The sequence below is a fragment of the Chinchilla lanigera genome, unplaced genomic scaffold (assembly GCF_000276665.1).
Source record: "Chinchilla lanigera isolate Chin_1 unplaced genomic scaffold, ChiLan1.0 scaffold00021, whole genome shotgun sequence".
Classification (NCBI taxonomy): Eukaryota; Metazoa; Chordata; class Mammalia; order Rodentia; family Chinchillidae; genus Chinchilla; species Chinchilla lanigera.
Window position 1 is genome coordinate 1,199,278 of NW_004955422.1, and position 27,775 is coordinate 1,227,052.

Genomic DNA, 27,775 nt, shown 5'->3' on the forward strand with positions numbered 1-27,775 from the left:
TTTTTTTTTTTGGTTTTTCTCCGGTACCGGGAACCGAACTCACGACCTTGCGCTTGCCAGGCAGGCGCTTTTGCCGCTGAGCTAAATCCCCAGCCCCAGATGATTGCATTATTATGAAGCTGTTGCTGTGTGCCAGCCCTGTGCTGAGAAGTCTGTGCAGATTATTTAAACTTCCCCAAACCCTCTGAGGTAGAATTATGCTTACTCCCATTTGCTGGATAAACAAAGTGAGGCTTGGAGATATTAAGTAACGTGCTCAAAGTTGCAGCATTGGTGATAGAACCAGGATTTCCACCTTAGTCTCCTGCGTCCAGAATGTGTGTTCTGTGGAAGGGTCAACGCCTTGGGGAGCAAGAGAGTGTGTAGCGAGCAAGGCCGAAACATAGCTGAGGACTCTGATTGAGTGCTTCTTAAAGTGAAGGCTCTGCATTTGGCCACCCAAATGCTGTCTTTCTTCTCTCACCGTTCTGTCTCTTAAAAGGGTTAAAAGCTGCCCTTTCCGATCACAGCCAGGGTTTAACTAAAAAAGGCAGAATTCTACCCCTGGGGACCCCAGAAGGCAGCAGTTGTTCAGAAAATCCGGCTTTTGGGAGTCTAATGTGTCTGCTTCCTGTATGAATGCCCAGGACAAGGGCTTCCTTGCCGCTGACTGCCCAGCCTGCACTGCTGGCTTCAGAAGTGACTCTGACAAACCGGAAGTTACGATTCTCCAGCCACCTGCAACTTGCTGGGTGCCCGCCCTGTGGAATGTTTTGTTCCTCAGGTCAGCACCGGGAACCAGGACTTCTGTTATCACTCAGCCACAGTGGGGGTGGGGCTGTCTACCTCCTGTACTCTGCTCACGTGCAAGCAGCACCAGGATACTACCGATCTCGCTGTCCCCATCCTGCTGCTCAAGTTCTTAAAAATCAAAGGTCTGGGGGGAAATGTAGCCCCTGCATCCCTGTACTCTCGAACTCCGCTTACTGAGCACCTGCAGCGTGCCTTGAGAAAGGTGCGTTTCTTTCACCTTTGTTTTCTTGTCTAATCCTTGTGGCTTTTCTTTCTTTTCCCAGAGGACGATGCTAAGGCTTAGGGAGCTGAGTGACCTGCGCAGGGTTTATGGAGCCCAGGCCGGTGTGTACCAGCTCCTGTGTGCTTTCCTCTGCTTGCTTCTTTTTTCTGTCCTCATCCCCTTCTACCTTGAGCTTCCTTCTGGGGCACTGTCACTCCCAGCCCTTCTCAACCTGTTGACATTTGCAGCCAAGTCTTGGAGTGCACTGTACATCGCCCCGGCTTCTCTATGCGATGCCGGCAAAATGTCCCTAGATGTTGTCAAATGTCCCCTGCGGAACAAAAGCATCCCCAGCCAAGAGCCACTGCCTCAGCCTGCGCCCTTCCCCCGGCCTTGCCACGAGGGGACCTGCGTGTCACATCCTTGCAAGGAGTGTTCTTGTCTGTTCAACGCAGCCAGGGTTCTCTGGAAGGGTGCAGTGCCATGCAGTTGTTCCTCAGACTCTGTGCCTAGGGCCGGCGCAAGAGAAGCCCTCGTCTCTTCTTAGTTTCCTTGCAACAGGCGGACAGCATGGGTTGGGGGCTGGGCTGCTGGGTTGCTGATGCCTCTGCAGGGAAGAATCTGCCCGAGTTTGCAGAAAGGAGCTCGGGCCTTGCAGCTGGGCCTTCCTGTAAGGTCTGGAGGACGCCGTGCCTCCCAAGTGGATTCCCTCGCCTTCACAGGAAATGCTGTACCTTTTCTAAAGCAGGAGGTTCCTTTTGAGTTCGTACTTGGTCATGTGAGTGTGCGTGTGTGCGTGTGTGCGTGTGCGCGGGGCCAGACCTCCGATGGGCTCTGGTAGGAGTGTGTGGTTCTCTCTCCGCAGAAACATACATGTTACCTGTGGCTTCAGGGAATCACATATCCCAAAGGTTGGTCACATCCATCCTTCGTTAGGAAGCTCTGCCTTATGTTCACACTTCCCCTTGGGATTGAAGCAGAGAGAAGGGGGCCTAGGGCTCTCTGCTTTATTTATTTATGTTTGTTTGTTTGTTTTTTGGTACTGGGAATTGAACTCAGGACCTTGTGCTCGCCAGGCAGGCACCATGCTGCTGAGCTATAGTCCTGGCCTTATTTTTGTTTTTTTACACTTGATCTTAGCTAAAAGGCTGAGAAGTGATTATTATTTTTGTTTTTATGAGACAGAGTCTCACTGTGCTGTTTAGGTTGGCCCTGAACTTACTATGTAGCCCAGACTGGCCTTGATCTCATAGTGATCATCCTGCCTCAGCCTCCCGAGTGCTGGATTATAGGCTTGTGCCACTCTGCTTACTTTTGGGGGTCCCAGCAGCACCCCATTTCATCCTAGGCCCTGAGCCCTAGGCCAGGCCTTGTAATTGTCACAGGAAGCAAGGCTGTGTATCGAGAGAGAGAAGCTGGGCCGGGTCCATAGTACAGGAAGAGAGTGGCAGTTTAGAAATGACTCTTACCCACTCCGGCCCAGCCTGAGGGGAGAAGAGCAAAAAAAGCAAGGGGGAGATGATCATTGAGCCTGGCCCCCTCTTTCCCCAGCTGCGAGCAGCCCAGCGGGGCCGATGAACGCTGGGAGGGGGAGAGTGACCCTGGCAGAACCCTTTGTTCCAGCTGAGGCTGGAGCAGGGGCACTGAGCCATTCACACGCCATCGCGGGGCATCCTGCTGGGCACACCGGGCAGGGGGCGCCGCAGCCGGTCATGGGACTTGGCCAGGCAGATAGCTGGATGCTCAGTGGGGAAGCCCAGCTGCGTGAGTGAGGCTGGGGAGGGCCAGGCTGCCAGCCTTCCTCTGCGTTGCAGCCTGCCCCCCGGACAGGAAGGCCTAGGGTGGCTGGCGCAATCCCCTCCACCTCCGACCCCACTCCTCCTGCTCATCCTCCTCCAGGGAAGGTCTGCCTGAGGAACTCAGGCTGCTTCCCGCTTCCTGTGAGTGTACCTTAGCTTCCACTGTATTTCCAGCCCTGCAGGGCCAACCTGCCAGGGCCGAGTCCAGGGTGTGGGCAAAAGCATCTGTTTCTCCACCTTGTTTGGGAGGCTTCTCCAGATCATCCCTCTGTCCCCTGCTCCCTTGCTCCTTGAGCCTCAGCCCCCAGGTGGCATCAGGAGGTACCATGGAAGAAGCCCTGGCGGGGCAGTGTCCCCGGGCTGCCTGTGAGCCCCAAGCCGGAGGAAGGCTTGATGACATTGCAGCGTCACTGTGGAGACACTTTCCTGGGGGACAGTGCCCCTGGACCAGGCCCCTCTCCCTTACCCACAGATGGGCTGTGTCTGAGCAGGAGCTGAGCCCACCCCGGTCCCTTCCCCTGCCCAGGCCTTGCCAGCAGCCCGGAGTGTGCGTGTGGTCGGAGCCACTTCACCTGCACAGTGAGCGCGCTCGGTGAATGCACCTGCATCCCCGCCCAGTGGCAGTGTGACGGAGACAACGACTGTGGGGACCACAGCGACGAGGACGGGTGTAGTAAGTACTGCCCCTGGAGTGGGGATGGAAGAGCACCTGGCGGGGGACCGGGGACAAGACTTGTAGAGCATTCTGTCCATCCACTGAGTTGGACTCAGAGCGTTGAACTCTGCTGGCTTGCTTGCTTGCTTGCTTGCTTGCTTTCTCTTTTTTTTTTTTTTTTTTTTTTTTTTTTAGACAGGGTGTTGCTATGCAATTCAGGCTAGCCTTGAACTCACTATGGAGCTCAGGCTGGTCTCAGACTTGAGGTGATCTTCCTGCCTCAGCCTCCTGACTGTTGGGATTACAGGTGTACGCCACCACAGCCCACTGAGAGTTAGACTTCTGCTAGTGTGACAGATAACATATATACCTCCAACTGTCCCGTATTTTTGTAGAGTGGTTTATACCTCTGCTGCCAATAAAACAAATGTTGTAACAAGTATAGAAGGAAATGCCCTTGAAACCACAGGTGGTCTTTTTAAATTGCTCTGCATTTATTGAAATACATGTATATTTTAAAATGTATGGATTATACACAGGTGCAGGTTATTTCCCTGTTTCTCATTTTGTATAATCACACCTTTTGTAAATAATGTAAACTTTGTAGAAAATCTCATTCATTTAAATGCCTCCTCTTTTTTTTTTTTTTTTTTTTTTTTGTGAGACAGAGTCTCACTGTGTAGTCCAGGCTGGCTCTGAACTCACTATGTAGCCCAGGCTGGCTCCCAAAATGTGGAGAACCTCCTGCCTCAGCCTCCCAAGAGCTGGGATTAAAGGCCTGTGCCATCACACCCAGCTCTCACTCTATTTAATGTTTCTCTTCCCTTAATATAGTAACAGGGTACCCTGTCTTCTGTATATATAAATATTGCTGCCAAGCCAGTTGTCTCAGCTTAGGGGTGCAGTCTCTCACCTACAGCATCTATGTCTGAGGGTGGCTAATTAGTCTAATGGGAGCCAGGCTACAACCTGGACTTCATTAACCCTAACCAGGGATGAATGCTTCATTTTCATATCCATTATCTCAAAAGACCTCTTCCAGCAGAGGGTAATTATCCCCATTGTACAGCCGAAGAAACCACCACTCAGAGAAGGTAAACGATTGCTCAGTGTGATAAGTAATGAGTTCTAGAACTGGAAATCGAGCCCAGAAATGTCAGTCATCATGCAAGAAGAGGAAGGGGGAAAAAAAGAGCACCTGGCTCTCCTACTGCTTTGTAGTGTCTGCCTGTAGAGCTGTCTGGGTGGTTCTTCTACCGCCCTGCGGATCCCTGCCACATTCCCTGCTCAGCCTTGGTTGGTGGAAGTTTCTGCTGAGCTCCTCATCCGTCGCCGTGCGGTCACGGGAGGGGTCCGGGGAAGGGCTGAAGGCGGACACGGGCGGGAACAGGGTGTGAAGGCTTGCAGCCCCCGTGGCCCGCCTGACCTTCACCCTTCTCACTTCTTTCTTCCAGTGCTGCCCACCTGCTCCCCGCTGGACTTCCACTGTGACAATGGCAAGTGCATCCGCCGCTCCTGGGTGTGCGACGGGGACAACGACTGCGAGGACGACTCTGACGAGCAGGACTGCCGTGAGTGTTGGGAGAGGGCTCTCCATGAGAAAGCCAAGTCCCCGGCCCCAGAGGCCCTGGGCTTCCGACTCTGTGCTGTCCTGTCTGTCCCCGAGGGGTGGCACGGAGCTGCCAGACTCTCCCAAAGCCTTTCTGTCGGGCTGCCAGCTCTGCGCGCCTCCTGACTGCTGCTCTGTGCCCGCAGCCCCCCGGGAGTGTGAGGAGGACGAGTTCCCCTGCCAGAACGGCTACTGCATCCGGAGCCTGTGGCACTGCGATGGCGACAATGACTGTGGCGACAACAGCGACGAGCAGTGCGGTGAGCGGGGAGAGGACCCTGGCGGCCCGGACATCTGGAGCAGCTGCGGGGAGGAAGGCAGGAGGGCAGGGCGCCCAGATGCCCAGGCGCGTGGGCTCCGGCCCCGTCCTGCCAGGGAGGCCGGCCGGCTGGGAGGACCGGGAGGGGCGCTGTCCCGGCCCGTTCAGCACGCCGCCCCCTCGCACCCCCAGACATGCGCAAGTGCTCGGACAAGGAGTTCCGCTGCAGCGACGGGAGCTGCATCGCAGAGCACTGGTACTGCGACGGGGACGCGGACTGCAAAGATGGCTCTGACGAGGAGAGCTGCCGTGAGTGGCCCCGCGTCGGGCTGTGGGGCTGGGCGAGGGCCGAGGGCTCCACCCCGGGTCCGGGCCGCGCGGAGCAGCACCTGTCACGGCAGAGAGCACAGTTCTGTCGCGGGTCCTGGGCCGAGCTGGGGAGGAGCAGGCGCACAGGTGGGCAGGGGAGGCTCCTGTTGGTCCCCTGAAAAGGGGCCGCCCGCGTGGAGCCCAGGTACAGTCACTCAGGGGCCCCACGAGGCTTCTGGCCCCTCCTGCCGGGCCTGAGCACCGTCCGCACCTGCGTCCCCCACAGCCTCGGCGGTGCCTGCGCCCCCCTGCAACCTGGAGGAGTTCCAGTGCGCCTACGGCCGCTGCATACTGGACATCTACCACTGCGACGGCGACGATGACTGCGGGGACTGGTCGGACGAGGCTGACTGCTGTGAGTGCCGGGAGGAGGGGGCCCCCGAGTGCGGGTGCCAGGCGGGCAGGAGCTCAGGGGAGGGGCTTCCGGGTGCCCAGGTCCCTTGGGCAGAGGCGGAGGGGGTGGGGTGCTGGGTGAGCCGGCGCTGGGGTCCCCGGGTGCACCGCAGGACGCCGCACAGACAGGCTGGAGACGAAAGACTCTGTCCCCTCAGCCTCCCACCAGCCCTGCCGCTCCGGGGAGTTCATGTGTGACAGTGGCCTGTGTATCAACGCGGGCTGGCGCTGCGACGGTGACGCCGACTGCGACGACCAGTCTGATGAGCGCAACTGCAGTGAGTGGGGGATCCGGGCAGAGGGGCCAACCGGGCCACCACCAATACTGCTGGAGGGCATGGTGGACTGGGCCGCCGTCTTCGTCACTTCTCGTCACTGGGAAGTAACCCCTGGCACCCACAACTTCAAGGAGCGCAGGTTTATTTGGGCTTGTGGTTTCGGTCCGTGCTCCAAGAAGAAAGGCATGGTAGAAGGGCCATGGTAGAAAAGGCTCTCAATCCAGGGCAGCTAGAAAGCAGAGAGACGGGGAGGAGCCTGGGAGAAGAAGGCCGCTTCCAGGCCACGCCCCTAGTGACCGCCTCCAACCGGGCCCCGCCTCCAACTGGGCCCTACCTCCTAGAGCACATTCTGCTACTACACTCATTCATAATGAACCCATTGATGAATACAGAGCCCTCATGGCTGTCACCTTCCAAACACATGAGAGAAGTTCGGGGGACTGCTAGATCTAAACCATAACAACCACCATGCACAGTTCGTAGGGTCGTGCACTGCACAGAGGCACTATGTCCAAAGGAATGCCAGCCACATGGCAGATGACTCATCGTGGCAGTTTTCCAGCAGATGGCAGTGAAGTGTCCTGTGACATTGGCATCCAGGAGAGCAGCCTGGGCAGCAGAGCGAAGAAGGGCCAGCCTCTCATTACCCCTTTGCTTTGCCAGCCACCTCCGTGTGCACGGCGGAACAGTTCCGCTGCCGGTCCGGCCGCTGCGTCCGCCTGTCCTGGCGCTGTGACGGGGAGGATGACTGTGCCGACAACAGTGACGAGGAGAACTGTGAGAACACAGGTAGGGTCTCCGGGGACTGCCCGAGGGCCCCTAGCCTGCAGTTGGGGTGCAGAGATGGTGGCAAGAGGGTGCGCGGGGAGGCTCTATCAGGATACAAGTCCACAGCCTCAGAGCCACGCAGAGCACGACAGCGTGGCCGGGACACAGGCTCGGGGCTGAGGGCCGCTCCTCCGCTCACACTTAACGCCAAGGAGCTCTGCTCCCCCTGGGCGAACGCAGACGCTCAGTGGGCCTCCTCTGAGCTGTTTCCCGCCTCGGACCCCAGCCCTCCCTCCTAGAGTCTCCTCTGACTGCAGCTATGCCCTAGATAGCGACAGGCTTCTGTCCTGAGCTGACCCGAGCCCTGCCCTGCAGTGACCTGTCTCTGCTCCCTCTCCCGCTCTAGGAAGCCCCCAGTGCGCCTCTGATCAGTTCCTGTGCTGGAACGGGCGCTGCATTGGGCAGAGGAAGCTTTGCAACGGGGTCAACGACTGCGGAGACAACAGCGACGAAAGCCCACAGCAGAACTGCCGTAAGTGTCCCCCGGGGGCTCGGGGCTGGCCGGAAGTTTGTGGCTGAACCTCACCCCAGGGCTTCCCAGGGAATCCTCCCCAGGGCCACTCGCAGCTTTGGGAGCTGGTCTTCGTGGCCCGGGTGGAACCGAGGCAGCTGTCTAGGGGAGGGTTCTGGGCTCAGTCCCAACTCTGGCTTGGCTGGCACAGGGCCCCGGACAGGTGAAGAAAACTGCAACGTTAACAACGGCGGCTGCGCCCAGAAGTGCCAGATGGTGCGAGGGGCAGTGCAGTGTACCTGCCACACGGGCTACCGGCTCACAGAGGACGGACGTGCGTGCCAGGGTGAGCGCGGCCGGGGGGGCACCGGGACAGGAGGCTGAGTGGGGGCAGCAGGTAGGCGATTGTTTCCTCTGAGTCAGGCATTGGATGGGTGCAACCTTGTTTCATGCATCGCAGTCAAACTAAGGAGTGCAGGTAGCCCTCCCTTTGCACAGAGCGGGAGCCGGGGGCCCAGGACCTTAGCAAAGGTCACACAGCTAGCGAGGAGCAGAGCTGGGGTTCCAGCCCAGGTGTGCACAACCCCAAAGCCCTTAACTACTTGCTACCTATGCTTTCCACCAGACCAGGAAGTGGATGGGAACTTGGCCAGGAAAACAGCTAGTCAGGCGGGGAGTTGGGGTGCAGGGATGGCAGGGGCAGCCCTCCTGACCCTGCCCGTGTTCACAGATGTGAACGAATGTGCCGAGGAGGGGTACTGCAGTCAGGGCTGCACCAACAGTGAAGGAGCCTTCCAGTGCTGGTGTGAAGCAGGCTACGAGCTCCGGCCCGACCGGCGCAGCTGCAAGGCTCTGGGTGAGGACCCGGCCCCCCAGCTGGCCACAAGCACAAGGCAGAAAAAGGCCAGGTGTCCCAGAGTCAGGGATTCACTCGGAGGCAGAGAGACTTCCCGCTCTGTACCACAGAGCTGCAGGTTGCCTCTGGATGTCGAGGAAAGCTGCGGGGGCAGGCGGGGGAGGGGAGTCTCCCCTCTTCCGGTGTGGATGCGGCAGGTTGGGGAGTCAAAGGGTCAGGTGGCCCCTCACCCGCTGCAGAGCTGGGGCTGCAGCTCCAACTGCCCACTGTGGACCCCGTCTCTATGCCGCGCCCCAGGGCCAGAGCCAGTGCTGCTGTTCGCCAACCGCATCGACATCCGGCAGGTGCTGCCGCACCGCTCCGAGTACACGCTGCTGCTCAACAACCTGGAGAACGCCATTGCCCTCGACTTCCACCACCGGCGCGAGCTCGTCTTCTGGTCCGACGTCACCCTGGACCGGATCCTGCGTGCAAACCTCAATGGCAGCAACGTGGAGGAGGTGGTGTCTACCGGGTTGGAGAGCCCAGGTAGGGCGGAGGCCCTGTGTGTGTATGTGTGTGTGTGTGTGGGCGCGCGCATGTGCGCACGGTAGGGTATTTGCAAACCTGCCCCGGAACATCTCTCTAACAGAGAAACCCTGGGTGGGATACCTGTGGGAAAAGTATTTGTTAGTATATATTGATTTTTTTATTTTGTTTTAGCTTCAGACATGAACTTGGATAATTATCATAGTTAGAATCAGGAGTTTATGGCTAATAGTTATGGTCCTCTATTAGCCTCAGCATCCGGTTTACTTCTGATTTTGATTGTTTAGTATTAAGAATATAGCTAGGCATGGTGGTACACGCCTGTAATCCCAGCATTCAGGAGGCTGAGGCAGGAGGATTGCCATGAGTCTCAGCCTGGCTTGGGCTACATTGTGAGTTCAAGGCTATCCTGAACTACATAGTGAGACCCTGTCTCCAAAAAAAGAAAAAAAAAAAAATAGTGAGTCCATACACCTGTAATCCTAGTGCTCTTGGAGGCTGAGGCAGGAGGATTGCAAGTTTCAGCCCAGCCTGGGCAATGTAGCCCAGACCCTGTCTCAAAATAAAGAAAAACAAAGGGCTGGAGTTATAGCTCAGTGTGAAGGCCCTGGGTTCAATCCCTAGTACTGCCAAGAAAAAAAATATTTTTTTTGATTCACCTGGATAAGTACATCGATGTTTTACAGATTTAAAAAATACCAACAGCTACCTTGGCAGTCTCAGGCTAGTGGAAAAGCAGGAGAAGTGGATCAGAATTTCGTGTTGAGGGCTGCAGCTCATGCTCAGTGATAGATTGCCTAGCAGGCACCAGACCCCAGGTTCCACCCTCAGAGCTGCCCTAAAGGGAAAGAACCTGGTGTCAGTTGGCTCAGATGTCCTGGGAACCTCGGAAATGCCTCTGCAGAGCCTTAGGTGACAGTTTGCAAACCCCCAGTTTACACTGGGGCACCCTGGATGCGTGGGGCAGGGTGCGTTCTCTATGAGGGGGAAATGTGCACCTTGGGGCAGCTGCTGGACTGCTCACCACCTGCGTCTCCTCATTGTCACGGGGTGGACGCGCCCTGCTTGCAGGGCCCTGGCGGTTCGGCTGGGCAGTGGCTGTAGTGTGGTTCCGGCAGGCCCCAGCCAAGCACTGCTCTGTGCAGGGTTCTCAGCAACCACCAAGGCACAGAGGGCCGGGCTGGGTCCCTGAGACCATCCCACCTCCGCTTCTCCCCAGGGGGCCTGGCTGTGGATTGGGTCCATGACAAACTCTACTGGACTGACTCAGGGACGTCCCGCATCGAGGTGGCCAATCTGGACGGGGCCCACCGGAAGGTGTTACTGTGGCAGAACCTGGAGAAGCCCCGGGCCATCGCCTTGCACCCCATGGAGGGGTGAGTGGGCTGTGTCTTAGGCACCCAGATTCTTCTTGCTGCCTGGGAGGGACTGTGTCCAGGCCACCTGGACAGGGCTTTATGGGGCGGTCCTCAATGTGTGTTGTTAACTAGGTAGACTCTGCCCCCAGACGTTGCTGGTCCAGCGTCCTGCACCTGCAGCAACTGGTCACGTGGCCTTGGGCTGGTTAATTGGTAATTAAAAAAAGAAAAAGCGGGACTGGGGATTTGGCTCAGTGGCACAGCGGCTGCCTGGCAAGTGTGATGTCGTGAGTTCGATTCCTGGTACAGGGGAAAAAAAAACAAAAAAAAAAAGAAAGGAAAAAGCCAGGTACGGTAGTATACTCCTGTAATCCTACCATTCAGGAGGCTGAAGCAGGAGAATCTCCCTGAGAGCGAGGCCAGCCTGGGCTACAGAGTGAGACCCTGTCTCAAAAAAACAAAATTAAAAAACAGAAAAAGGAGAAAGAAATGAAAAAGCCTCTGCCTCATAGTTGTGTGACCATCGAGATGATACCCTTTAAATGGCATATAATACATGCATTAGGTGAGGCTTAAGTGCTTAGTGTTCTTATTATTAGCTCATAGGGTTGGCCTAATTAATAAAAATTATTAGTAATTTAAAATAATTAAAAAGTTAATAGTGAAGCTAATTGATAAAAATTATCTTTAATTGAAAACAATTAAAAAGGCAGTAGGAAAGTTTACTGGGTTGAAGTCTGTTGAAATGGAAGTTGTTAGCTCTTGGCTTTTAAAAATTTAGCGCTGGCAACAAAGGGACATCTTGTAACAGCTTGCAGATGTGTATCAGCTGTTTTAGAAACTGTGTGTGTCTGTGTAGTGGGTGGGTGGATAGTGTGGGAGGTATGCGTGTGAAAAGTTATATGTAAATTAGACAAGACAGCAGAAGAGCTCATGATGAAAAAGAAAGGGCCTGTCTCAAGCCAGGTATGGTGGTGCACAACTGTAATCCCAGCACTCAGGAGGCTGAGGCAGGAGAATCTCCACAATTTCAAGGCCAGCCTAAACTACATAGTGAGACCCTGTCTCCAAAAACAAACAAAAAGCCATGGTGGTGCACATCTGTAATCCCAGCATTCAGGAGGCGAAGACAGGAGGATCACTGCAAGTTCGAGGCCAACCTGGGCTACAAAGTGAACTTAAGACCATGCATAGTGAAACCCTGTCTCAAAAAGACCAAAAAAACAAAACAAAACAAAACAAAAAAACACTCTTTAGGGCTGGAGATGTAGCTCAGTGATAGAGGGGTTGCCTACCATAGGCAAGGCCTGGATTTGGTGCCCTGGGTTCAACTGCCAAAAGAATTCTTTCAAATAAGTAAAATCTTATAAATATGAAGCGTTCTCTGGCAGCAGTCGTGACCCCCTGGGTTAAGTGGTTAGCAGGCTCTGCTCTGGTAACTATCCTGCTTTAATCTTTGTCTGTCCCCGGCCCCCGAGCCTCAGTCCCCCACTCTGTCCTCCTAGCACCATTTACTGGACAGACTGGGGCAACACCCCCCGCATCGAGGCGTCCAGCATGGACGGCTCTGGACGGCGCATCATTGCCGACACCCATCTCTTCTGGCCCAACGGCCTCACCATCGACTACGCCGGGCGCCGGATGTACTGGGTGGACGCCAAGCACCACGTCATCGAGAGGGCCAACCTGGACGGGAGTCACCGCAAGGCAGTCATCAGTCAGGGTGAGTCCCTCCCTCGGCCGCCGTCACCTCTCATCCTGTTTCCTGTCCCTGCCCCCCAGATGCCTTGGCAGAGGGCGAGGTGGGTGTCATTGCCGAGCGTGGGCCCAGGGCCACGCAGGCCGTGTCTGGACCGACGTCTCTCTGGACGGTCCCCAGGCCTCCCGCACCCCTTTGCCATCACTGTGTTTGAAGACAGCCTGTACTGGACAGACTGGCACACGAAGAGCATCAACAGTGCCAACAAGTTCACTGGGAAGAACCAGGAGATCATTCGCAACAAGCTGCACTTCCCCATGGACATTCACACCTTGCACCCCCAGCGCCAGCCTGCAGGTGAGACGCCCCTTGGGTCTTGCTGGTCCTGCCTAGTTGCCATTTCCTGGGGCGGGGAGGGGGTTGTGTCCAGGGCTGGCATGCAGGAGGGTCATTGCTCCCTCTGCTGGGTATTTAGGGCACTACAACATCAAGATTTGGACTTTCTGCTAATTCATGCAGGCATTTCCAGAGCATCTCCTAGGTAGCAGGAACTCACTGCGCTAGTGGCTGGGGCAGATAGAAAGAGTAATAGGACACACTTCCTCCCTCCCTGGCTACCTTTGCAAACCTTTGGTCTTACCTGAGCCTCTTACTCTGTGCTCTTTGAGCAGGGAAAAACCGCTGTGGGGACAACAATGGAGGCTGCACCCACCTGTGTCTGCCCAGCGGCCAGAATTACACCTGCGCCTGCCCCACGGGCTTCCGCAAGATCAGCAGCCATGCATGTGCGCAGAGTAAGTGACTGGGACCCCTGACTCGCCAGGGGCCTCGTGAGAGTGGGTAGAAGGGACGAGGGAGAGGTTTGGTGGGAGGAGCTGGACTCCCGAGCCAGCCCCTGCAGAGAAAGAACTTGAGAGGCTCAGGGATCCTATGTTGAAGCTGGGCACCGAGGACCCAGCAGTTTATGAGCTGCACTCAGGATACCGCCCAGTCAAGGATGAACAACTGTTACCAGGCTTATGGTGCATTCTCCCAAGCAGGACATCTCACCCCTGGGCTCCCCGGGGACCAGAGGACCAGTTCTTTACCTGTTGAGCATTTTCTTTCAGCTCTTAGACCAGGGAGTCAGAATTAAGATTTCTAGCACTGGGCGTGATAGTGCATGCTTGTCATCTTAGCACCTGGAAGGCTGAGGCAGGAGGATCACTGGGAGTTGGAGGCTAACCTGGGCTACAAAGTGAGACCCTGTCTCAAAAAGAAACAAAATAGCTAGGGATATAACTCAGCAGCACAAGTGCCTGCCTGGCAAGTGCAAGGTCCTGAGTTCGATTCCCGGCACCAAAAAGAAAAAAATCCTAAAAAAATGAATAAAACAAAAAAGAAAAGACCTCTAATGATACTCTGTATGGAGGCTGTGGGTAAATATGTGTCTAACCAGTGAGAGATGGTGGGATCCCCGTCACTTCTTGGACCACTCCAGTGACCCCCCCACAGGGTCATCACCTTGCCAGGCCGACCCTGGAGCGCTCACAGCCTAGGTGACTTTTGCAGAGAGTAGTCCAGAGAGGAGTGATCAGGCATGTGGACTGAGCAGCGAGGGGCCTGGGATAATCCATGTCTGTTGCATACCTTATTGCCTGTCGTGAACCCCACCAGCTCTCTTAGATTAGGTTAGAATCAGATTCTCCCAGGACCTGTGTCCTTTCCAGAGAATGCACTTAGGGAAAATATTCAGAGAGGCCATTCAAAGACACACTGGTTGAGAGCCTAGTTTCATGCCATGTGTTTTCCTTTTGTGTTCCTCTGTGCCCAGCTCTTGCTCTATTATTTTTGTGAGGTGCAAGAGCTTGGACAGAGTTGGTGAAATTAGGCAGGAAGTACCTTTCTGGGTAGAAAAGTATATAGTCAGCCCTCCATATCTGTAAATTCTGTACTTGTACATTCAAACAACTATATAGCAAAACTACATTTTTTAAAAGTTATACCAGCTGGGTGTAATAGCATAGGCCTGTCATCCAACACTCGGGAGGCTGAGGCAGGAGGATCACGGTGAATTCAAGGCCAGCCTGGGCTCCATCATGAGTTCAAGGCCAGCCGGAACTACATAGTGAGACACTGTCTCAAAAAAAAAAAAAAAATTGGTACCAGATATGGTGGCACATAGCTATAACTTGGCTGTAATCTGGGAGGCTGAGGCAGAAAGATCCCAAGTTCAAGGCCAGTCTAGGCTATATAGTGAGTTCTAGGCCAGCCTGGACTACATAGCGAGATCCTGCGACAAAAACCAAACAAATTAAGTACACAGAGGGATGCGGACAGGTTGTGTGCAAACACCATGCCATGTTAGACAACTCGACTATCTATGGATTTGGATATCTGTGGGGATCTTGCAACCAGGACCCTACAGATGCCAGGGCCCAGGTGTTCTGGGAATGTACTCAGACAGACCAGGACAGGGCCAGGGAGTCGGAGCCAATCCAGCCAGGGCACCTGAAATGTTTGTGAGAAATCAGAGGGCGGAAAAATTCAGGCAAAGCTGACAGACTCCCAAGCAGTACATCCTTCTGTGCCCTGGCAAAGTCCATTTCTGCCCCCCAGGACTCAGAGGGGACCATGGTATGAAAAGTAGGGGGCAAAGGGCACCAGGCCCCAGGAAGTGTGACTGAGCCAGGTGGCGCCCAGCTGAGCGAGTGTGTCTGTCACTCTTACTGGATGTAGAGCATTAAAAGAAGATCCCTCTCGGCCTTTGATCAGGTCTTGACAAGTTCCTGCTTTTTGCCCGAAGGATGGACATCCGTCGGATCAGCTTCGACACAGAGGACCTGTCCGACGATGTCATCCCACTGGCTGACGTGCGCAGCGCTGTGGCCCTTGACTGGGACTCCCGGGATGACCACGTGTACTGGACCGACGTCAGCACTGATACCATCAGCAGGGCCAAGTGGGATGGAACGGGACAGGAGGTAGGGCCCAGCGCGACCCAGCCCTTGGAGGGCGCAGGCCGGGGGGCAGGGTGAGCCACCCTCTCCTTGGGAACGGCCGGGGCTTGGGCTGCACAGCTGGAGCGGAAGTGCAGTGGGTGACACAGACTTCCTTCCTGTCCAGGTGGTAGTGGATACCAGCCTGGAGAGCCCTGCCGGCCTGGCCATCGACTGGGTCACCAACAAGCTGTACTGGACAGACGCAGGTGTGTACCAGGGCACCGTGGCCTGGCTGCCAGAGGCTCCTCTTTTCCGCAGCCTGGCCCTCCCCTCCTGGACTGTGTCGTCTCTACCTGAAGTCCTTGGTAGGACTGAGGGTTTGGCACTTGTTAGTCAAACAGCAGCTACTTCTGCGGCATAGTTGGTGCTTGGAAACGTCTCAAGGCATTTCAGATGATGAACCCATGCCCTGTGGTTTTATTCCACTGCTGTCTAGGTAAAGCGGGCACTTTCTGTTAGCCATGTGGGTGTAGAAAGGAAGGCGAGAGAAATGTCTGAAAGTGTGGTCCTTAGAGCAGCAGCGCTGTCTGTCAGCCTACCCTGGAAATTGTTAGAAATGCAAATTCTCTGGCACTCGGGAGGCTGAGACAGGAGCATTGCTGTGAGTTTGAGGCCAGCCTGGGCTGCAGAGGGTGACCCTGTCTCAAAAAAAAAGCAAATTCTGGAGCCACACCCAGAATTACTGAATCAAACTCTTCGAGGCTTGAATTCTGCATTTTAACAATCTCTTCTGATTCTTCCATTACAATTTGAGAATCATTGCCTTATAGGACAGAGCTCGTTGCCGAGGTGAAACTGATCACACCTTGAATTTCTTCCCATGGTTCAGTTAACTAAATATCCATCGTGTGTCTACCGAAAAGTCTTTGATGAGGGCCTTCTGCATAGGAGGCTCTTGCTGGGCATGGAGGACCCAAGGGCGAAAGGAACGAGACTGGAGTTGATCTCTTTGCCTGACTTCTCGGCAGGTACAGACCGGATTGAAGTGGCCAATACTGACGGCAGCATGCGGACTGTCATCATCTGGGAGAACCTGGACCGCCCTCGGGACATTGTGGTGGAACCCATGGGCGGGTGAGCGCTGTCCTTTCGGAGCTCCCAACCTCCACCCTGCACTCCTGAGGGCATCTGGGATTAATTAGTGTGAGCAGCCCGTGTAATGGGTATGCCCAGGAAGCCAGGCCAACTGTGGGGGGCCAAAGGACAGTGGCCACCCTGCTTCCTTTCTGGACAAGGAAACCTTTTACAGGCTTTCTTGTCTTATCTTTGCTTGCTTACAAAAGTAACTCATTGCTTGGACATGTGGTATACCCCTATAATCTCACCATTTGGGGAGGCTGAGGCAGGAGGATCACTGCCGAGTCCGAGGTCAGCTTGGGCTACGTAGCAAGACCCTATCTCAAAGAACAAAAACAAAAAAAGTCTGTAGAAAGTGAAAATTCTCTATAGTCTCACTCTGGCAATAACCATTGTTAACAGTTTGGTATATTCTTTATGGAATTTCTTCTAAATGTATATAAATATTTCTTTTTGTTAGCTGTAGTGGTTTTGGTTTTCACAAAAATAACATTGTTTTGGGAGTTTTTTATTGGCTTGTATATCTTCCCGTTATATAGTTCCACTTTGTTCTTCTTCATGGTTATGTAGAGTTCTGTTAAATTTAAATACCATAATTATTTAACCCATGCAGTCAAGAAAACATTTCTTAGTCCTCATTCTCCCTTGTTTTTGAGATAAGACCTCACTGTGTAATTCACACTGCCCTTGAACTCACTGTGTAGCCCAGGTTTGAATTTGTGGAGATCCTCCTGCCTCAGCCTCCTGAGTACTGGGTTTACAGGTGTGTACCATCACACCTGGCTTCCTTCTTTATTCCCAAGTGGGCCTCATTTATTGTGTACTCTTCGGCCATGGGCTGTGGCTTTATCAAGACCCTGGGGTCTCTTTCAGTAGTGATACAAGGTGTTTAGGGACTGGTCTGAGCCTTGGGCTGGACTGGGCAGGTGAGGCAGGAGTAACTACTATAGGCAGAAAGCCCAAAGGCCGAGGTAGCCTGGATCCCACTGGGTATTAAGTGTAAGACCTGCCTCACCTGTGCCCAGGTACATGTACTGGACCGACTGGGGTGCGAGTCCCAAGATTGAGCGTGCTGGCATGGATGCTTCCGCTCGTCAGGTCATCATCTCCTCCAACCTGACCTGGCCCAATGGACTGGCCATCGACTACGGGTCCCAGCGGCTGTACTGGGCTGATGCTGGCATGAAGACCATCGAGTTTGCTGGCCTGGACGGCAGCAACAGGAAGGTAGGGGTGGCACTCAGGTACCCCCCGCCCTGACAGCCTCCACAGTGACATTACTCATTGGCTGGCAGGTGACAGGAGCCGGGGGTCCAGTGGTCCTGCCGCCGGCGTGGAGCCCATGCTGCTTCTGTGAGGCTGTGGCTGCCGTCTGCAGCCGGGTCGGGGTGGGGGCTGTGGGTTGATGATGAAAGTGAACTGAGTATCTTAGTCCTATTCTTGTCACGGAGACACAATAACTAGCATCACAGCATGAAGGAGTAGACGTTCATGTTGGCTCACGTTTCAGTCCATACTGCCGGGGATATAGCTCAGTGGCACAAGTGCCTGCCTGCCAAGCACAAGGTCCTGAGTTCGATCCCCAGCACAAAAAAAATTTCAGTCCATAGTTGGCTGGCTCCAAGGCAGGCACAGTGGAATGGCCTGGTGGGGGAGAGCTGCTTGCTTACCCAGAGACTCACAGGCTGGCAGCGGAGAGCCAATGGAGGTGCTGGGAGAGAGATGCACCCTTCCAGGCTCTGCCCACGGCAGCCCCGGCCGCTCCGCTTCCAATCAGACCCCGCTTCCTAGCAGCCAGTCAGCTACAACCTCGTCATGAAGTCACCTTCCCAAAGTCTCACTTTGAGCCAGGCGTGGTGGTGCACACCTATAATCCCAGCACTTGGAAGGCTGAGGCAGGAGGATTGCTGTGAGTTCAAGACCAGCCTGGACTATAAAGTGAGCTCAAGGCCAGCCTGAATTGCATAGCAAGACCCTGTCTCAAAAAACAAACAAAAAAACCCCAAAGTCCCACTTCTGAGCAATGAGGCTCGTGGGGACCATCTAGGTATAAACCATGACGCTAGGTGTCTGTGTGGACTGGGGGCTGGGAGTGAGGATACACACACCTCTCCTATCAACATCACAAGGAACACTAACTGATCATCAGCTGCATGCTGGAGCCCTGAGGATTCCATCTCTTTGTTTGTGTTATTGTTTACTTTGTTAAGCTTTTAAGCTTACAGAAAAATTGCAAAAGTGGTGAAAAGAATAAGTAACTAACATTTTCCCACATTTTTTACCATTTTCATTCTGTGTTGGTACACACACACACACACACACACACACCATTGTTTTCCTGAACCATCTGAAGTTAAATTGGCAACATCTTATCCTTGACTCCAATGCGTATTTCTTAAGAACAAGGACAGTTTCTTATATAACCATAGTACAGTTATCAAAACTAGGAAGTCTGACATTCACACAGTATTACTGTATAACCCACAATCCCTGTTCAGTGTCACTACCAGCTTTCCTGACGGTGCCTTTATGGCTTTTTATTGCTTTTTGTCTTTCACTCCAGGATCCAGCTAGGATCACTGTTGTGTTTAGTGATCTCATCTCTTAATCTCTAATCTAGAACACTTCTTGGACCTCTTTGTCTTTCTTGACTTTTGCGTTTAAAAAAAAGTAAAGCCAGTTACTTCCTAGAATGCCTCTCGGTCTGGGTTTGTCCAAGGTTTCTTTGAGGCTGGATTCAGATGGTGCACTTGAGGAAAGAGTGCTACAGTAAGCACAGCTGTGTCCTGAGTTCTCAGTATGTCTCATCTGTAGGGGCAGATGTCTGCTTGTTCTGCTACTGTAAGAGCTAGTTTGATTGCATGGTTATGTAGATGTCCAGCGTGAAGTTGCTACTTTTCCATTTGTGCTGAGACGCTTCGAGGTTACGTGAGGACTACATGATCTTTTACAACCACCACATTCACTGGAGCAGGCATCATCATGGTCCTAATCGGTAGACCAAGGCTCAAGAGACTGTATAATTACTTTTTGGTCAAGGTCACATGGTAGGCGGGAGTGGCGGTGGCAGACCTACACCTTGACTCCCCGCTGAGCTCTTGCCCACTGCCTCTTACTGTCGGAGCCTATTGATGACTCCAGTGTGGTCCCCGGGCAGGTGCTCATCGGAAGCCAGCTGCCTCACCCTTTTGGGCTGACCCTCTACGGAGAACGCATCTACTGGACGGACTGGCAGACCAAGAGCATCCAGAGCGCCGACCGGCTGACCGGGCTGGACCGGGAGACCCTGCAGGAGAACCTGGAGAATCTCATGGACATCCATGTCTTCCACCGGCGGCGGCCCCCAGGTGAACTTCCCTTAGCCCGCGGTGGTGTCTCCTCAGCCCTCTTAGCCCCTAGCCTGCCCCCACTGACCCCTTCCTCCTCACACAGTGAGCACGCCATGCGCTGTGGAGAATGGCGGCTGCAGCCACCTGTGTCTTCGCTCCCCGAATCCAAGTGGCTTCAGCTGTACCTGCCCCACGGGCATCAACCTGCTGCCTGGTGGCAAGATGTGTTCACCAGGTGAGCCAGAGGGGGGCGTCACAGCCCCAGATGATGGGAAGTAGCTGTCTTTCTCCTCGGCAAATGGGCTTTGGTGCGGTCTGAGCAATTGTGAGTTCTGGTGCTTCCTTCCAGAGGCTTAGGGGGGAGACTGAGAGCTCTTAGAAGAGGGCAGGGGACCAGGGGTGGCTCAGGGGAGCACACAGACAGGCAGGAACCCCGGTTCTTGTGAGGTCTTCCTGCATATGAGCAAAGATGCTCTTGTCTCAAGACAACTTCCTCTCATCTGGGAAACATGGACCTGATCAGAGCATAACTTACACGACAGCTTTGTGGGATGGTCCCAGAAGCAGGACCTGGCTAGCCAGGGGTTGGAAGTCAAGATTTCTCACTGGGTAACTTGCCCTTGAACACTGACCTCTGGGGAAATTTGAGTGCCTCCTACAGTGTAAAGCCATCCTTTTTTTTTTTTTGAGACAGGATCTCCCTGTGTCTCCTAAGCTGTCCTCAAACTCATGGCAATCCTCCTGCCTCAGCTTCCTGCGTGCTGGAATTACAGGCATGCACCACCATGCCCCAGCCCTTTATTATGATTCATGGTAAAGGGTCCTGTGAAGAGAGCTGCTTCCATAACAGTAATGAAGAGGTAGCATTTGTGGACCTGAGTGAGAGCGAATGCTCAGTGCTTTATGCACATGATCTCTTTTACCCTAACAGCCACTTTACAGTTGTTGTCCCCACTCTATAGACCAGGAAGCAGGCTTGTGTCATTCCAGTGACTTACCTTGGATCACAGAGCTGGAAGCTGGCAGGGTCCCGGTGTGAGCTTCAGTTTGCCTGACTCTAAGCCCTCAGAACGGCCCTGCTAGAGCGATTGTCCTTCCTCTCTCCGTCTGGACAGGCATGAACAGTTTCCTCATCTTCGCCAGGAGGATAGACGTGCGCATGGTCTCGCTGGACATCCCTTATTTTGCCGACGTGGTGGTGCCGATCAACATTACCATGAAGAACACCATTGCCATTGGCGTGGACCCCCAGGAAGGTCTGTGCAGCCCTCCCTCCCCACCTGGCCCGCTGTCCCTGCCTGACAGCAGCTGCCGTCCTTGCTTTCCCACACCTTTGCCGCCTGCTCCGAGCCTGGGGGCTGCCCATGCCCTGTCCCTGTGTCTGTAGGACTTGCGGATTGTGGGCTTGGGGCTCTCCTCTGTTCCTCTCTGTCCAGGGCTGTGATATTTCTCCACTTCCCTCGCTTGCTTCTGTGAGGGGGATAGGGCTTTCTGGCACACTCTGGTGTCTCAGGTCAGAGTCAGCTGTGCGTGCCGTGGGGGGAGGGGAGGCCCGGGTTGAGCCAGACCTTCCCTCTGCAGGAAAAGTGTACTGGTCTGACAGCACGCTGCACAGGATCAGCCGGGCCAACCTGGACGGCTCACGGCACGAGGACATCATCACGACAGGTGGGACTTGCTCCTGGCCCAAGTACCTCCTGTCTGCCCGCCGAGCTGGGGAAATAGCCCATCTGCCCTACAGCAGGGGCAATGGCGCTCTTCTGCCTTCCTTCAGGGCTGCAGACGACAGATGGCCTCACAGTGGATGCCATCGGCCGCAAAGTGTACTGGACAGATACTGGAACGAACCGGATTGAAGTGGGGAACCTAGATGGGTCCATGCGGAAGGTGCTGGTGTGGCAGAACCTGGACAGCCCGCGGGCCATCGTGCTGTATCACGAGATGGGGTGAGAGCTGGCTCTGTCGCTCTGGGTAGCAGGAGGGGTCAGCTGAGCTGGGGGACGGAGGGGGTAAGGGAGGCAGTGGAAAATGAGCCCGTGTCACAGGGATGCTGTTCCCCTCCCTCGTGACTTTAAGAGGGTGGCAGGATAGTGTAGCGGTTAAGAGCGTGAGTGGTGGATCATGCCTGTAATCCCAGCACTTGGGAAGCTGAGGCAGGAGGATCACTGAGTTGGAGGCCAACCTGGACTACACAGACTGTCTCAAAACAAACAAACAGACACACAAATAGAAAAAGCACGAGTTTCAGAGCCGGCAAATAAGGATTTACATTTTCTCATCGTGTAACAGCTGCATGACTTTGGGCCTTGTAGTTAACCGCTCTGGCCCTCAGCCCGCGTAGCGGAGGTGAAAGCACGCAGCGCATGCCCCTATGAGGACTGAGTGGGACGAGGGATGCGCGCGCATACTCTGCAGGGAGTCCAGCCCACTGCGAGTCCTCCAGGCGCCCAGGGGTCAGGAAGGCTCAGCGCGTCCCCCCTCCTACAGGCTCATGTACTGGACGGACTGGGGGGAGAACGCCAAGCTGGAGCGGGCCGCCATGGACGGCTCTGAGCGCACCGTGCTCATCAGCAACAACCTCGGCTGGCCCAACGGGCTGACAGTGGACAAGGCCAGCTCCCAGCTGCTGTGGGCCGATGCGCACACCGAGGTGAGAGCCTGGCCCGCTGCCTCTGGAAGCCTGGGGAGATGGGAGAGGCCCCCCGCTGGAGAATCCCAGTCAACTGACAGCCACCCCACCCCCACCCCACCCCCTGCACACCTGCCTTCTTCCCCTGCAGCGAATCGAGGCTGCTGACCTGAATGGTGGCAGTCGACACACACTGGTGTCGCCGGTGCAGCACCCGTATGGCCTCACCCTGCTGGACTCCTACATCTACTGGACTGACTGGCAGACCCGTAGCATCCACCGCGCCGACAAGGGGACTGGCGGCAATGTCATCCTGGTGAGGTCCAACCTGCCAGGCCTCATGGACATCCAGGCTGTGGACCGGGCACAGCCACTGGGTGAGAAGACCCCTGGGCTGTGAGTCGGAGCCTCTGGATTTCTGGGGCTGCCTCCATAGCAGAAATATATCCAGAGCGTGGAACTCTGCATAGGCAGAGAGAAAGGGTCTTGCCTCAGCCTCCTTCCAGGATCAGGCTGGGCTCCTTTTGCGGGTGGCTGGATGCCATCACCTCCAAAGGATTCAGAGATGCTTCTGTCTCGCCCGCGCCAGACTTGAATCTGGGAAACTCCTTTGTGAGACTCAGGCACTGTTCCAGGCGGGGCGTGAATGCCTGTGCTTCCCTCTCACAACCAGGTCTTAACAAGTGTGGCTCGAGAAACGGCGGCTGCTCCCACCTCTGCCTGCCTCGGCCTTCTGGCTTCTCCTGCGCCTGCCCCACCGGCATCCAGCTGAAGGCGGACGGCAGGACCTGCGACCCCTCCCCTGAGACCTACCTGCTCTTCTCCAGCCGCGGCTCCATCCGGCGAATCTCGCTAGACACCAGCGACCACACCGACGTGCATGTCCCTGTCCCCGAGCTCAACAATGTCATCTCTCTGGACTATGACAGTGTGGACGGGAAGGTGTACTACACAGATGTCTTCCTGGACGTGATCAGGTACGAGGCTCCCTGGAGCTTTGTGGACACAGATTGTCCCTTGCAGGTGGGGTCATGTCCTGTGCTGACCTGAAGTGAACCCAGAGACTTGGTAGTTTAGGTGGTGAGTTCTAATCCTGCCTTCTTCACAGTATAGTGTTATCTTTCAGAGCAGAGCTCCCAAGTTTTATTTATTTGTTTAAAGGTGATATGAACCCCTGCTACTTAAGAGGCTGGAGCAAAAGAATCATGAGTTGTAGGCCAACCTGAACAATGTAACAAGACCTCAGCTCAAAAAAATAAATAAATAAAACATAGAGCCAGGTGTGGTTGCACACAGCTATAGTCCCAGCACTTCGGAGGCTGAGGCAGGAGGATCACTGTGAGTACGAAACCAGTTTGGGCTGCATAGTGAGTTCAAGGCAAGCATGTATCATGTAGATAGACCCTTACTCAAAAATAAATAGCTGGGTGTGGTGGTGCACACCTATAATCCCGGCACTCCTGGGAGGCTGAGGCAGGAGGATCTTTGTGAGTTTAAGGCCAGCGGGGGCTACAAAGTGAGTTCAAGTTCAGCCTGAATTGCATAGTGAGACCTTGTCTCAAAAAGACAAGAAAAAAAAACAAAAAACCTCTCTTTTCTGTGAACTGAGATAAACTAGTAGTTTAAGTGAAATGATCATATTTATAGGTATAACTATTGTTACACTCTTATTTTGTTATAAAATTTTGTTTTGCCTAACAAGATAATTTTTAAAAAGTATATGGAAACTCCATAGGTCAAACAAATAAATTTTTAAAAACAGGTAAAGTTAGGCTGGGGATGTAGAGCCTCCCGCATCTAGCATTGGGCCCTGAGGGTGCTCCAGGGATCCCCGGGGCCCACTGACAGGTAGGCCCTATCACTTGGCAGGAACCTTGGCCAAACATCAAGGCTTATGGTGATTTATAAAGTTACTGTTTTTGGAAACAGAAGAGTCTCACTATGTAGCCCAGGCTGGACTTGAACTCACTGAGAGCTTCCCGCCTCAGCCTCCCAGTGCTGGGATTATTGGCCTGCACCCTGCACCACCACACCCAGCTGTTCATTAAATTTGATTCCAGCACTGTTCAGTAACATGATGCCGTGCTACCACTAAGGGCAGGTTAGCATGACAGAGATTCTCACATGGGGAATAGGGCTATTTGTCTTGTTTTTCTCCTGAGGGGAATATTAGAATCTCATGCTGAGCTCAGCGTGGCAGTGCATGACTATAATCCCACCACTCTTGGAGGCAGAGGCAGGAGGATTGCAAATTCAAGCCCAGCCTGGGCAAATTAGAAAGAGACCCTGTCTCAAAATAAAAAAGGGCTGGGATATAGCTTGGTATGAGAGTCTAGATTCAATCCTCAGTACTGGGGAGAAGGAAAAAAGAATGTCACGGTGGGAGTAGGTGGGAATATGTAGTTTGTGGTTTAGGAGTTCCCTGGTATCGGGCTCTATAAAAATGAACAGGTAGGTTGTGACAAATCTGCCTTCCTGCAGTCACCCCCTAGCCATCCTTGTCTCCTCCTAAAGATAGGTGGGGGATGATTAACCTGTTTTCCAGCAAGATACAGGCCCCAAACCCCTGCAGTTCCCCATTCGTAGGAATCACTGTCTTTCTAAGAAGTCACTCATTTGTTCTGCAGATATTTTATTGAGCACCTATTACACTGGGAGCTGAGGGAGGTTCTGGCAGGTAACCATCTCTGTCCTTGTGGAGCTTACAGTCTAGCAAAGGTCCAGTTGTTGACAGAAGGAGTTTCTGGGTATTCCTGGTCCACCCGGTCACTCACCCAACCCTGGACTCTCCCAAAGGCGGGCCGACCTGAACGGCAGCAACATGGAGACGGTGATCGGGCAGGGACTGAAGACCACCGATGGGCTGGCAGTGGACTGGGTGGCCAGGAACCTGTACTGGACAGACACGGGCCGAAATACCATCGAGGCCTCACGGTTGGATGGCTCTTGCCGCAAAGTACTGATCAACAACAGCCTGGATGAGCCCCGGGCCATTGCCGTCTTTCCCAGGAAGGGGTAAGTTTGTGACCAGGGAGAAGAGACGCCCTTGGTGGGAATGCTTAGGTATGAGTGGCACTGGCTCCTCCCTGTGTCCTGCCCACCTCTGGGTGCCACCTCCCCATGCCTTGGGGGTGACACTACTGCTACATCCCAGATACCTCTTCTGGACGGACTGGGGCCACATTGCCAAGATCGAACGGGCGAACCTGGATGGCTCCGAGAGGAAAGTCCTCATCAACACAGACCTGGGCTGGCCCAATGGCCTCACCTTGGACTACGATACCCGCAGGTAGGCCTCCTGTTCCGCACAGCCTCCGGGGAAGGGGCGGGCCGAGGAGAGGAGTAGGGCAGTGAGCGCATAGAAAGCTTTCCAACAGCAAAGAATTGTGGCTCAGCTATTCCAGCAGGCGTCAGAGGACGACCAGATTGCTGAGGAGGAGTCCGGGGGTGACTCCGGAGGCCGCTAGGCTTCCTGGGCCTCCCTGCTGATGAATGGCCAACCTGCCTTTTCAGCCTGGGGACTCGGATCCCTAGTGCTTCTTACCTGCTCACAGCCCTGTCGGTTGAGCTCCTTTGCCAGTTGCTTCCAGGAATGCAGCACTCCTTGCAGGAAGAGCTGGGCTCCCAGGCTGGCCTTCAGGGCAGCCACACACCTCCCTTTCTCTTCTCAGGATCTACTGGGTAGATGCACACCTGGACCGGATCGAGAGCGCCGACCTCAGCGGGAAGCTGCGGCAGGTCCTGGTCAGCCACGTGTCACACCCCTTTGCGCTCACACAGGTATGCGCTCGGGAAAGAGGCCGCTAAACCTCCCGATGGGCCGTTTCCTGTGCATCCCAAGGCATCAAGCGCCACTCCTGCCCCATAGCCCCGTGTTCTGGTGTTCACAGGCGTGGCTCTCAGTGGCGGTGTGTAGAATCCACTTGGAGCTTGTCACAGCGCAGGTCTCTGGGCCCAGGAATGTGCATTCTGATGAGTACCCTGCTTGATCCTAACGCCGGAGCTCAGGCAGCTGGCTTAGCTGAGGCAGGGCTGAGTGGCTAAAGCCAGCGTTTTCAGGCATCCAGTCGGTCAGTGTCTGAGTGCCCTCAGTGAGCCAAGGACCCGGGTCCGAGAGCGATCTGTGTTATTAAATAAGTGTGACTTTGAACGAGAAGTGAAACCTAAGCTTCAGTGACATGTGAAACTAATCAGTTTGCTAAAGGTATCCTCCAGGAGTATCTCCAAAGCCTTGGTATAGTGCCTGGCACATAGCAAGCACTAAATGCATTTATCTCTGGGCATCTTAATTACTCTTAGATGGCATTTTTGACATCTTCACTGCCCCTTCCATTGGCCGGTTGAGAATTTCACTATCACTGCATTAGAAGGAAGCTGCCTGGAGATGTTAAGTGGAGGATATGGACCAGAGCTCTGAGAAAAGGGCTCTTTCCTAAGGACAGGGACTCAGAGGACCCCCAAGTTCACTCCTGTTGGCTAGGGAGGGAGCCGTCCTTGAAGAACATCCTCAGGAGGGACAGACAGACAGATATGTAAACAGATCACCATGGAGCATGAAAACTCCAGTGCAGAAATGACTGCCGGCTCGGGTACAGCGTGGAGCAGGGAATGGTGGAGCGTACGGTTTTGGGGACATTTCCAGGGCACACACAGGTTGATCCAGAGGGTCCCTGGGCAGAGGGCATGGGCAGAGAAGCTGCCCTGGGGTCTGACAGCCACATCCTATTTTCCCCTTGTTGGCGTCCCCACGAGCAGCAGGACAGGTGGATCTACTGGACAGACTGGCAGACCAAGTCCATCCAGCGTGTGGACAAGTACTCAGGCCGCAGCAAGGAGACAGTGCTGGCCAACGTGGAGGGGCTCATGGACATCATCGTGGTCTCCCCTCAGCGCCAGACAGGTGGGCCCGGTTCCGAGCCTGCCTCCTCACCCTCGGCAGGATGGGTTGTGGCCACCAGAGGACAGCTAGTGACCTGGAGGCTTGGGGCAGCCCTAGAGCCTGTAGGCTTGCCATCTCCCCCCTTGCCCTGCTGTCCCTGGAAGTGGGGTCAGGCTAAATCGGGAGGCCTGATTCTGTCCGGGCCCAGATGCTCATCCGCTATGTGCCTCCAGGGACCAATGCTTGTGGGGTGAACAACGGTGGCTGCACCCACCTCTGCTTTGCCAGAGCCTCAGACTTCGTGTGTGCCTGTCCTGACGAGCCGGACAGCAGGCCCTGCTCCCTGGGTGAGTGGGATGTGTGGCCCCAGAACAGCAGGGCCCTTAAAGGCTAAGGGATCGGCAGCCTCAACTTCACCCTTCTTGGTGGGTGCTCCTTCAAAAGGCCATCTAGTGGAGTGGTTGGAAGGGCAGTGTTCGGGGTTCAGAATCACTCAGACCCGGATTTGCCAGGCCTCTGGTATATACTAAAACAGGATTCGAGTCTTGCCAGGTATGGTGGTACACACCTATAATCCCAGCACTCAGGAGGCTGAGGCAGTAGTGTCGCCATGAGTTTGAGGCCTGCCTGGACTACATAGTGAGGCCCTATCTCAAAGAACAAAATGAACTGGTCATGGTGGCTTATATCTGTAATCCAAGCACTTAGGAGGCTGAGGCAGGAGGATCATTGCAGTTCGAGACCAGCCTGGGCTACAAAGTGAGCTCAAGGCCAGCCTGAACTGCATAGTGAGACCCTATCTCA

At 54.5% G+C, this 27,775-nt stretch overlaps 1 protein-coding gene across 1 annotated transcript in view; it reads left to right on the forward strand.

The window, feature by feature from the left end:
• The window catches only part of Lrp4 (low density lipoprotein receptor-related protein 4), a gene marked incomplete at its 5' end in the record, with an annotated part of 46,890 nt that overhangs the window by 7,940 nt on the left and 11,175 nt on the right, over positions 1-27,775 (forward strand). Inside the window, 32 exon segments of the mRNA XM_013513935.1 lie at positions 3,320-3,466; positions 4,903-5,019; positions 5,204-5,317; positions 5,509-5,625; positions 5,912-6,040; positions 6,237-6,356; positions 7,020-7,145; positions 7,531-7,656; positions 7,847-7,981; positions 8,366-8,491; positions 8,789-9,019; positions 10,239-10,395; positions 11,883-12,100; positions 12,257-12,433; positions 12,748-12,870; positions 14,831-15,039; positions 15,182-15,263; positions 16,026-16,131; positions 17,160-17,361; positions 19,292-19,481; positions 19,567-19,698; positions 20,579-20,719; positions 21,045-21,131; positions 21,238-21,409; positions 21,951-22,113; positions 22,244-22,469; positions 22,766-23,069; positions 24,889-25,107; positions 25,247-25,381; positions 25,764-25,872; positions 26,848-26,992; positions 27,205-27,318. Coding sequence (XP_013369389.1) covers positions 3,320-3,466; positions 4,903-5,019; positions 5,204-5,317; positions 5,509-5,625; positions 5,912-6,040; positions 6,237-6,356; positions 7,020-7,145; positions 7,531-7,656; positions 7,847-7,981; positions 8,366-8,491; positions 8,789-9,019; positions 10,239-10,395; positions 11,883-12,100; positions 12,257-12,433; positions 12,748-12,870; positions 14,831-15,039; positions 15,182-15,263; positions 16,026-16,131; positions 17,160-17,361; positions 19,292-19,481; positions 19,567-19,698; positions 20,579-20,719; positions 21,045-21,131; positions 21,238-21,409; positions 21,951-22,113; positions 22,244-22,469; positions 22,766-23,069; positions 24,889-25,107; positions 25,247-25,381; positions 25,764-25,872; positions 26,848-26,992; positions 27,205-27,318 — 4,899 coding nt within the window.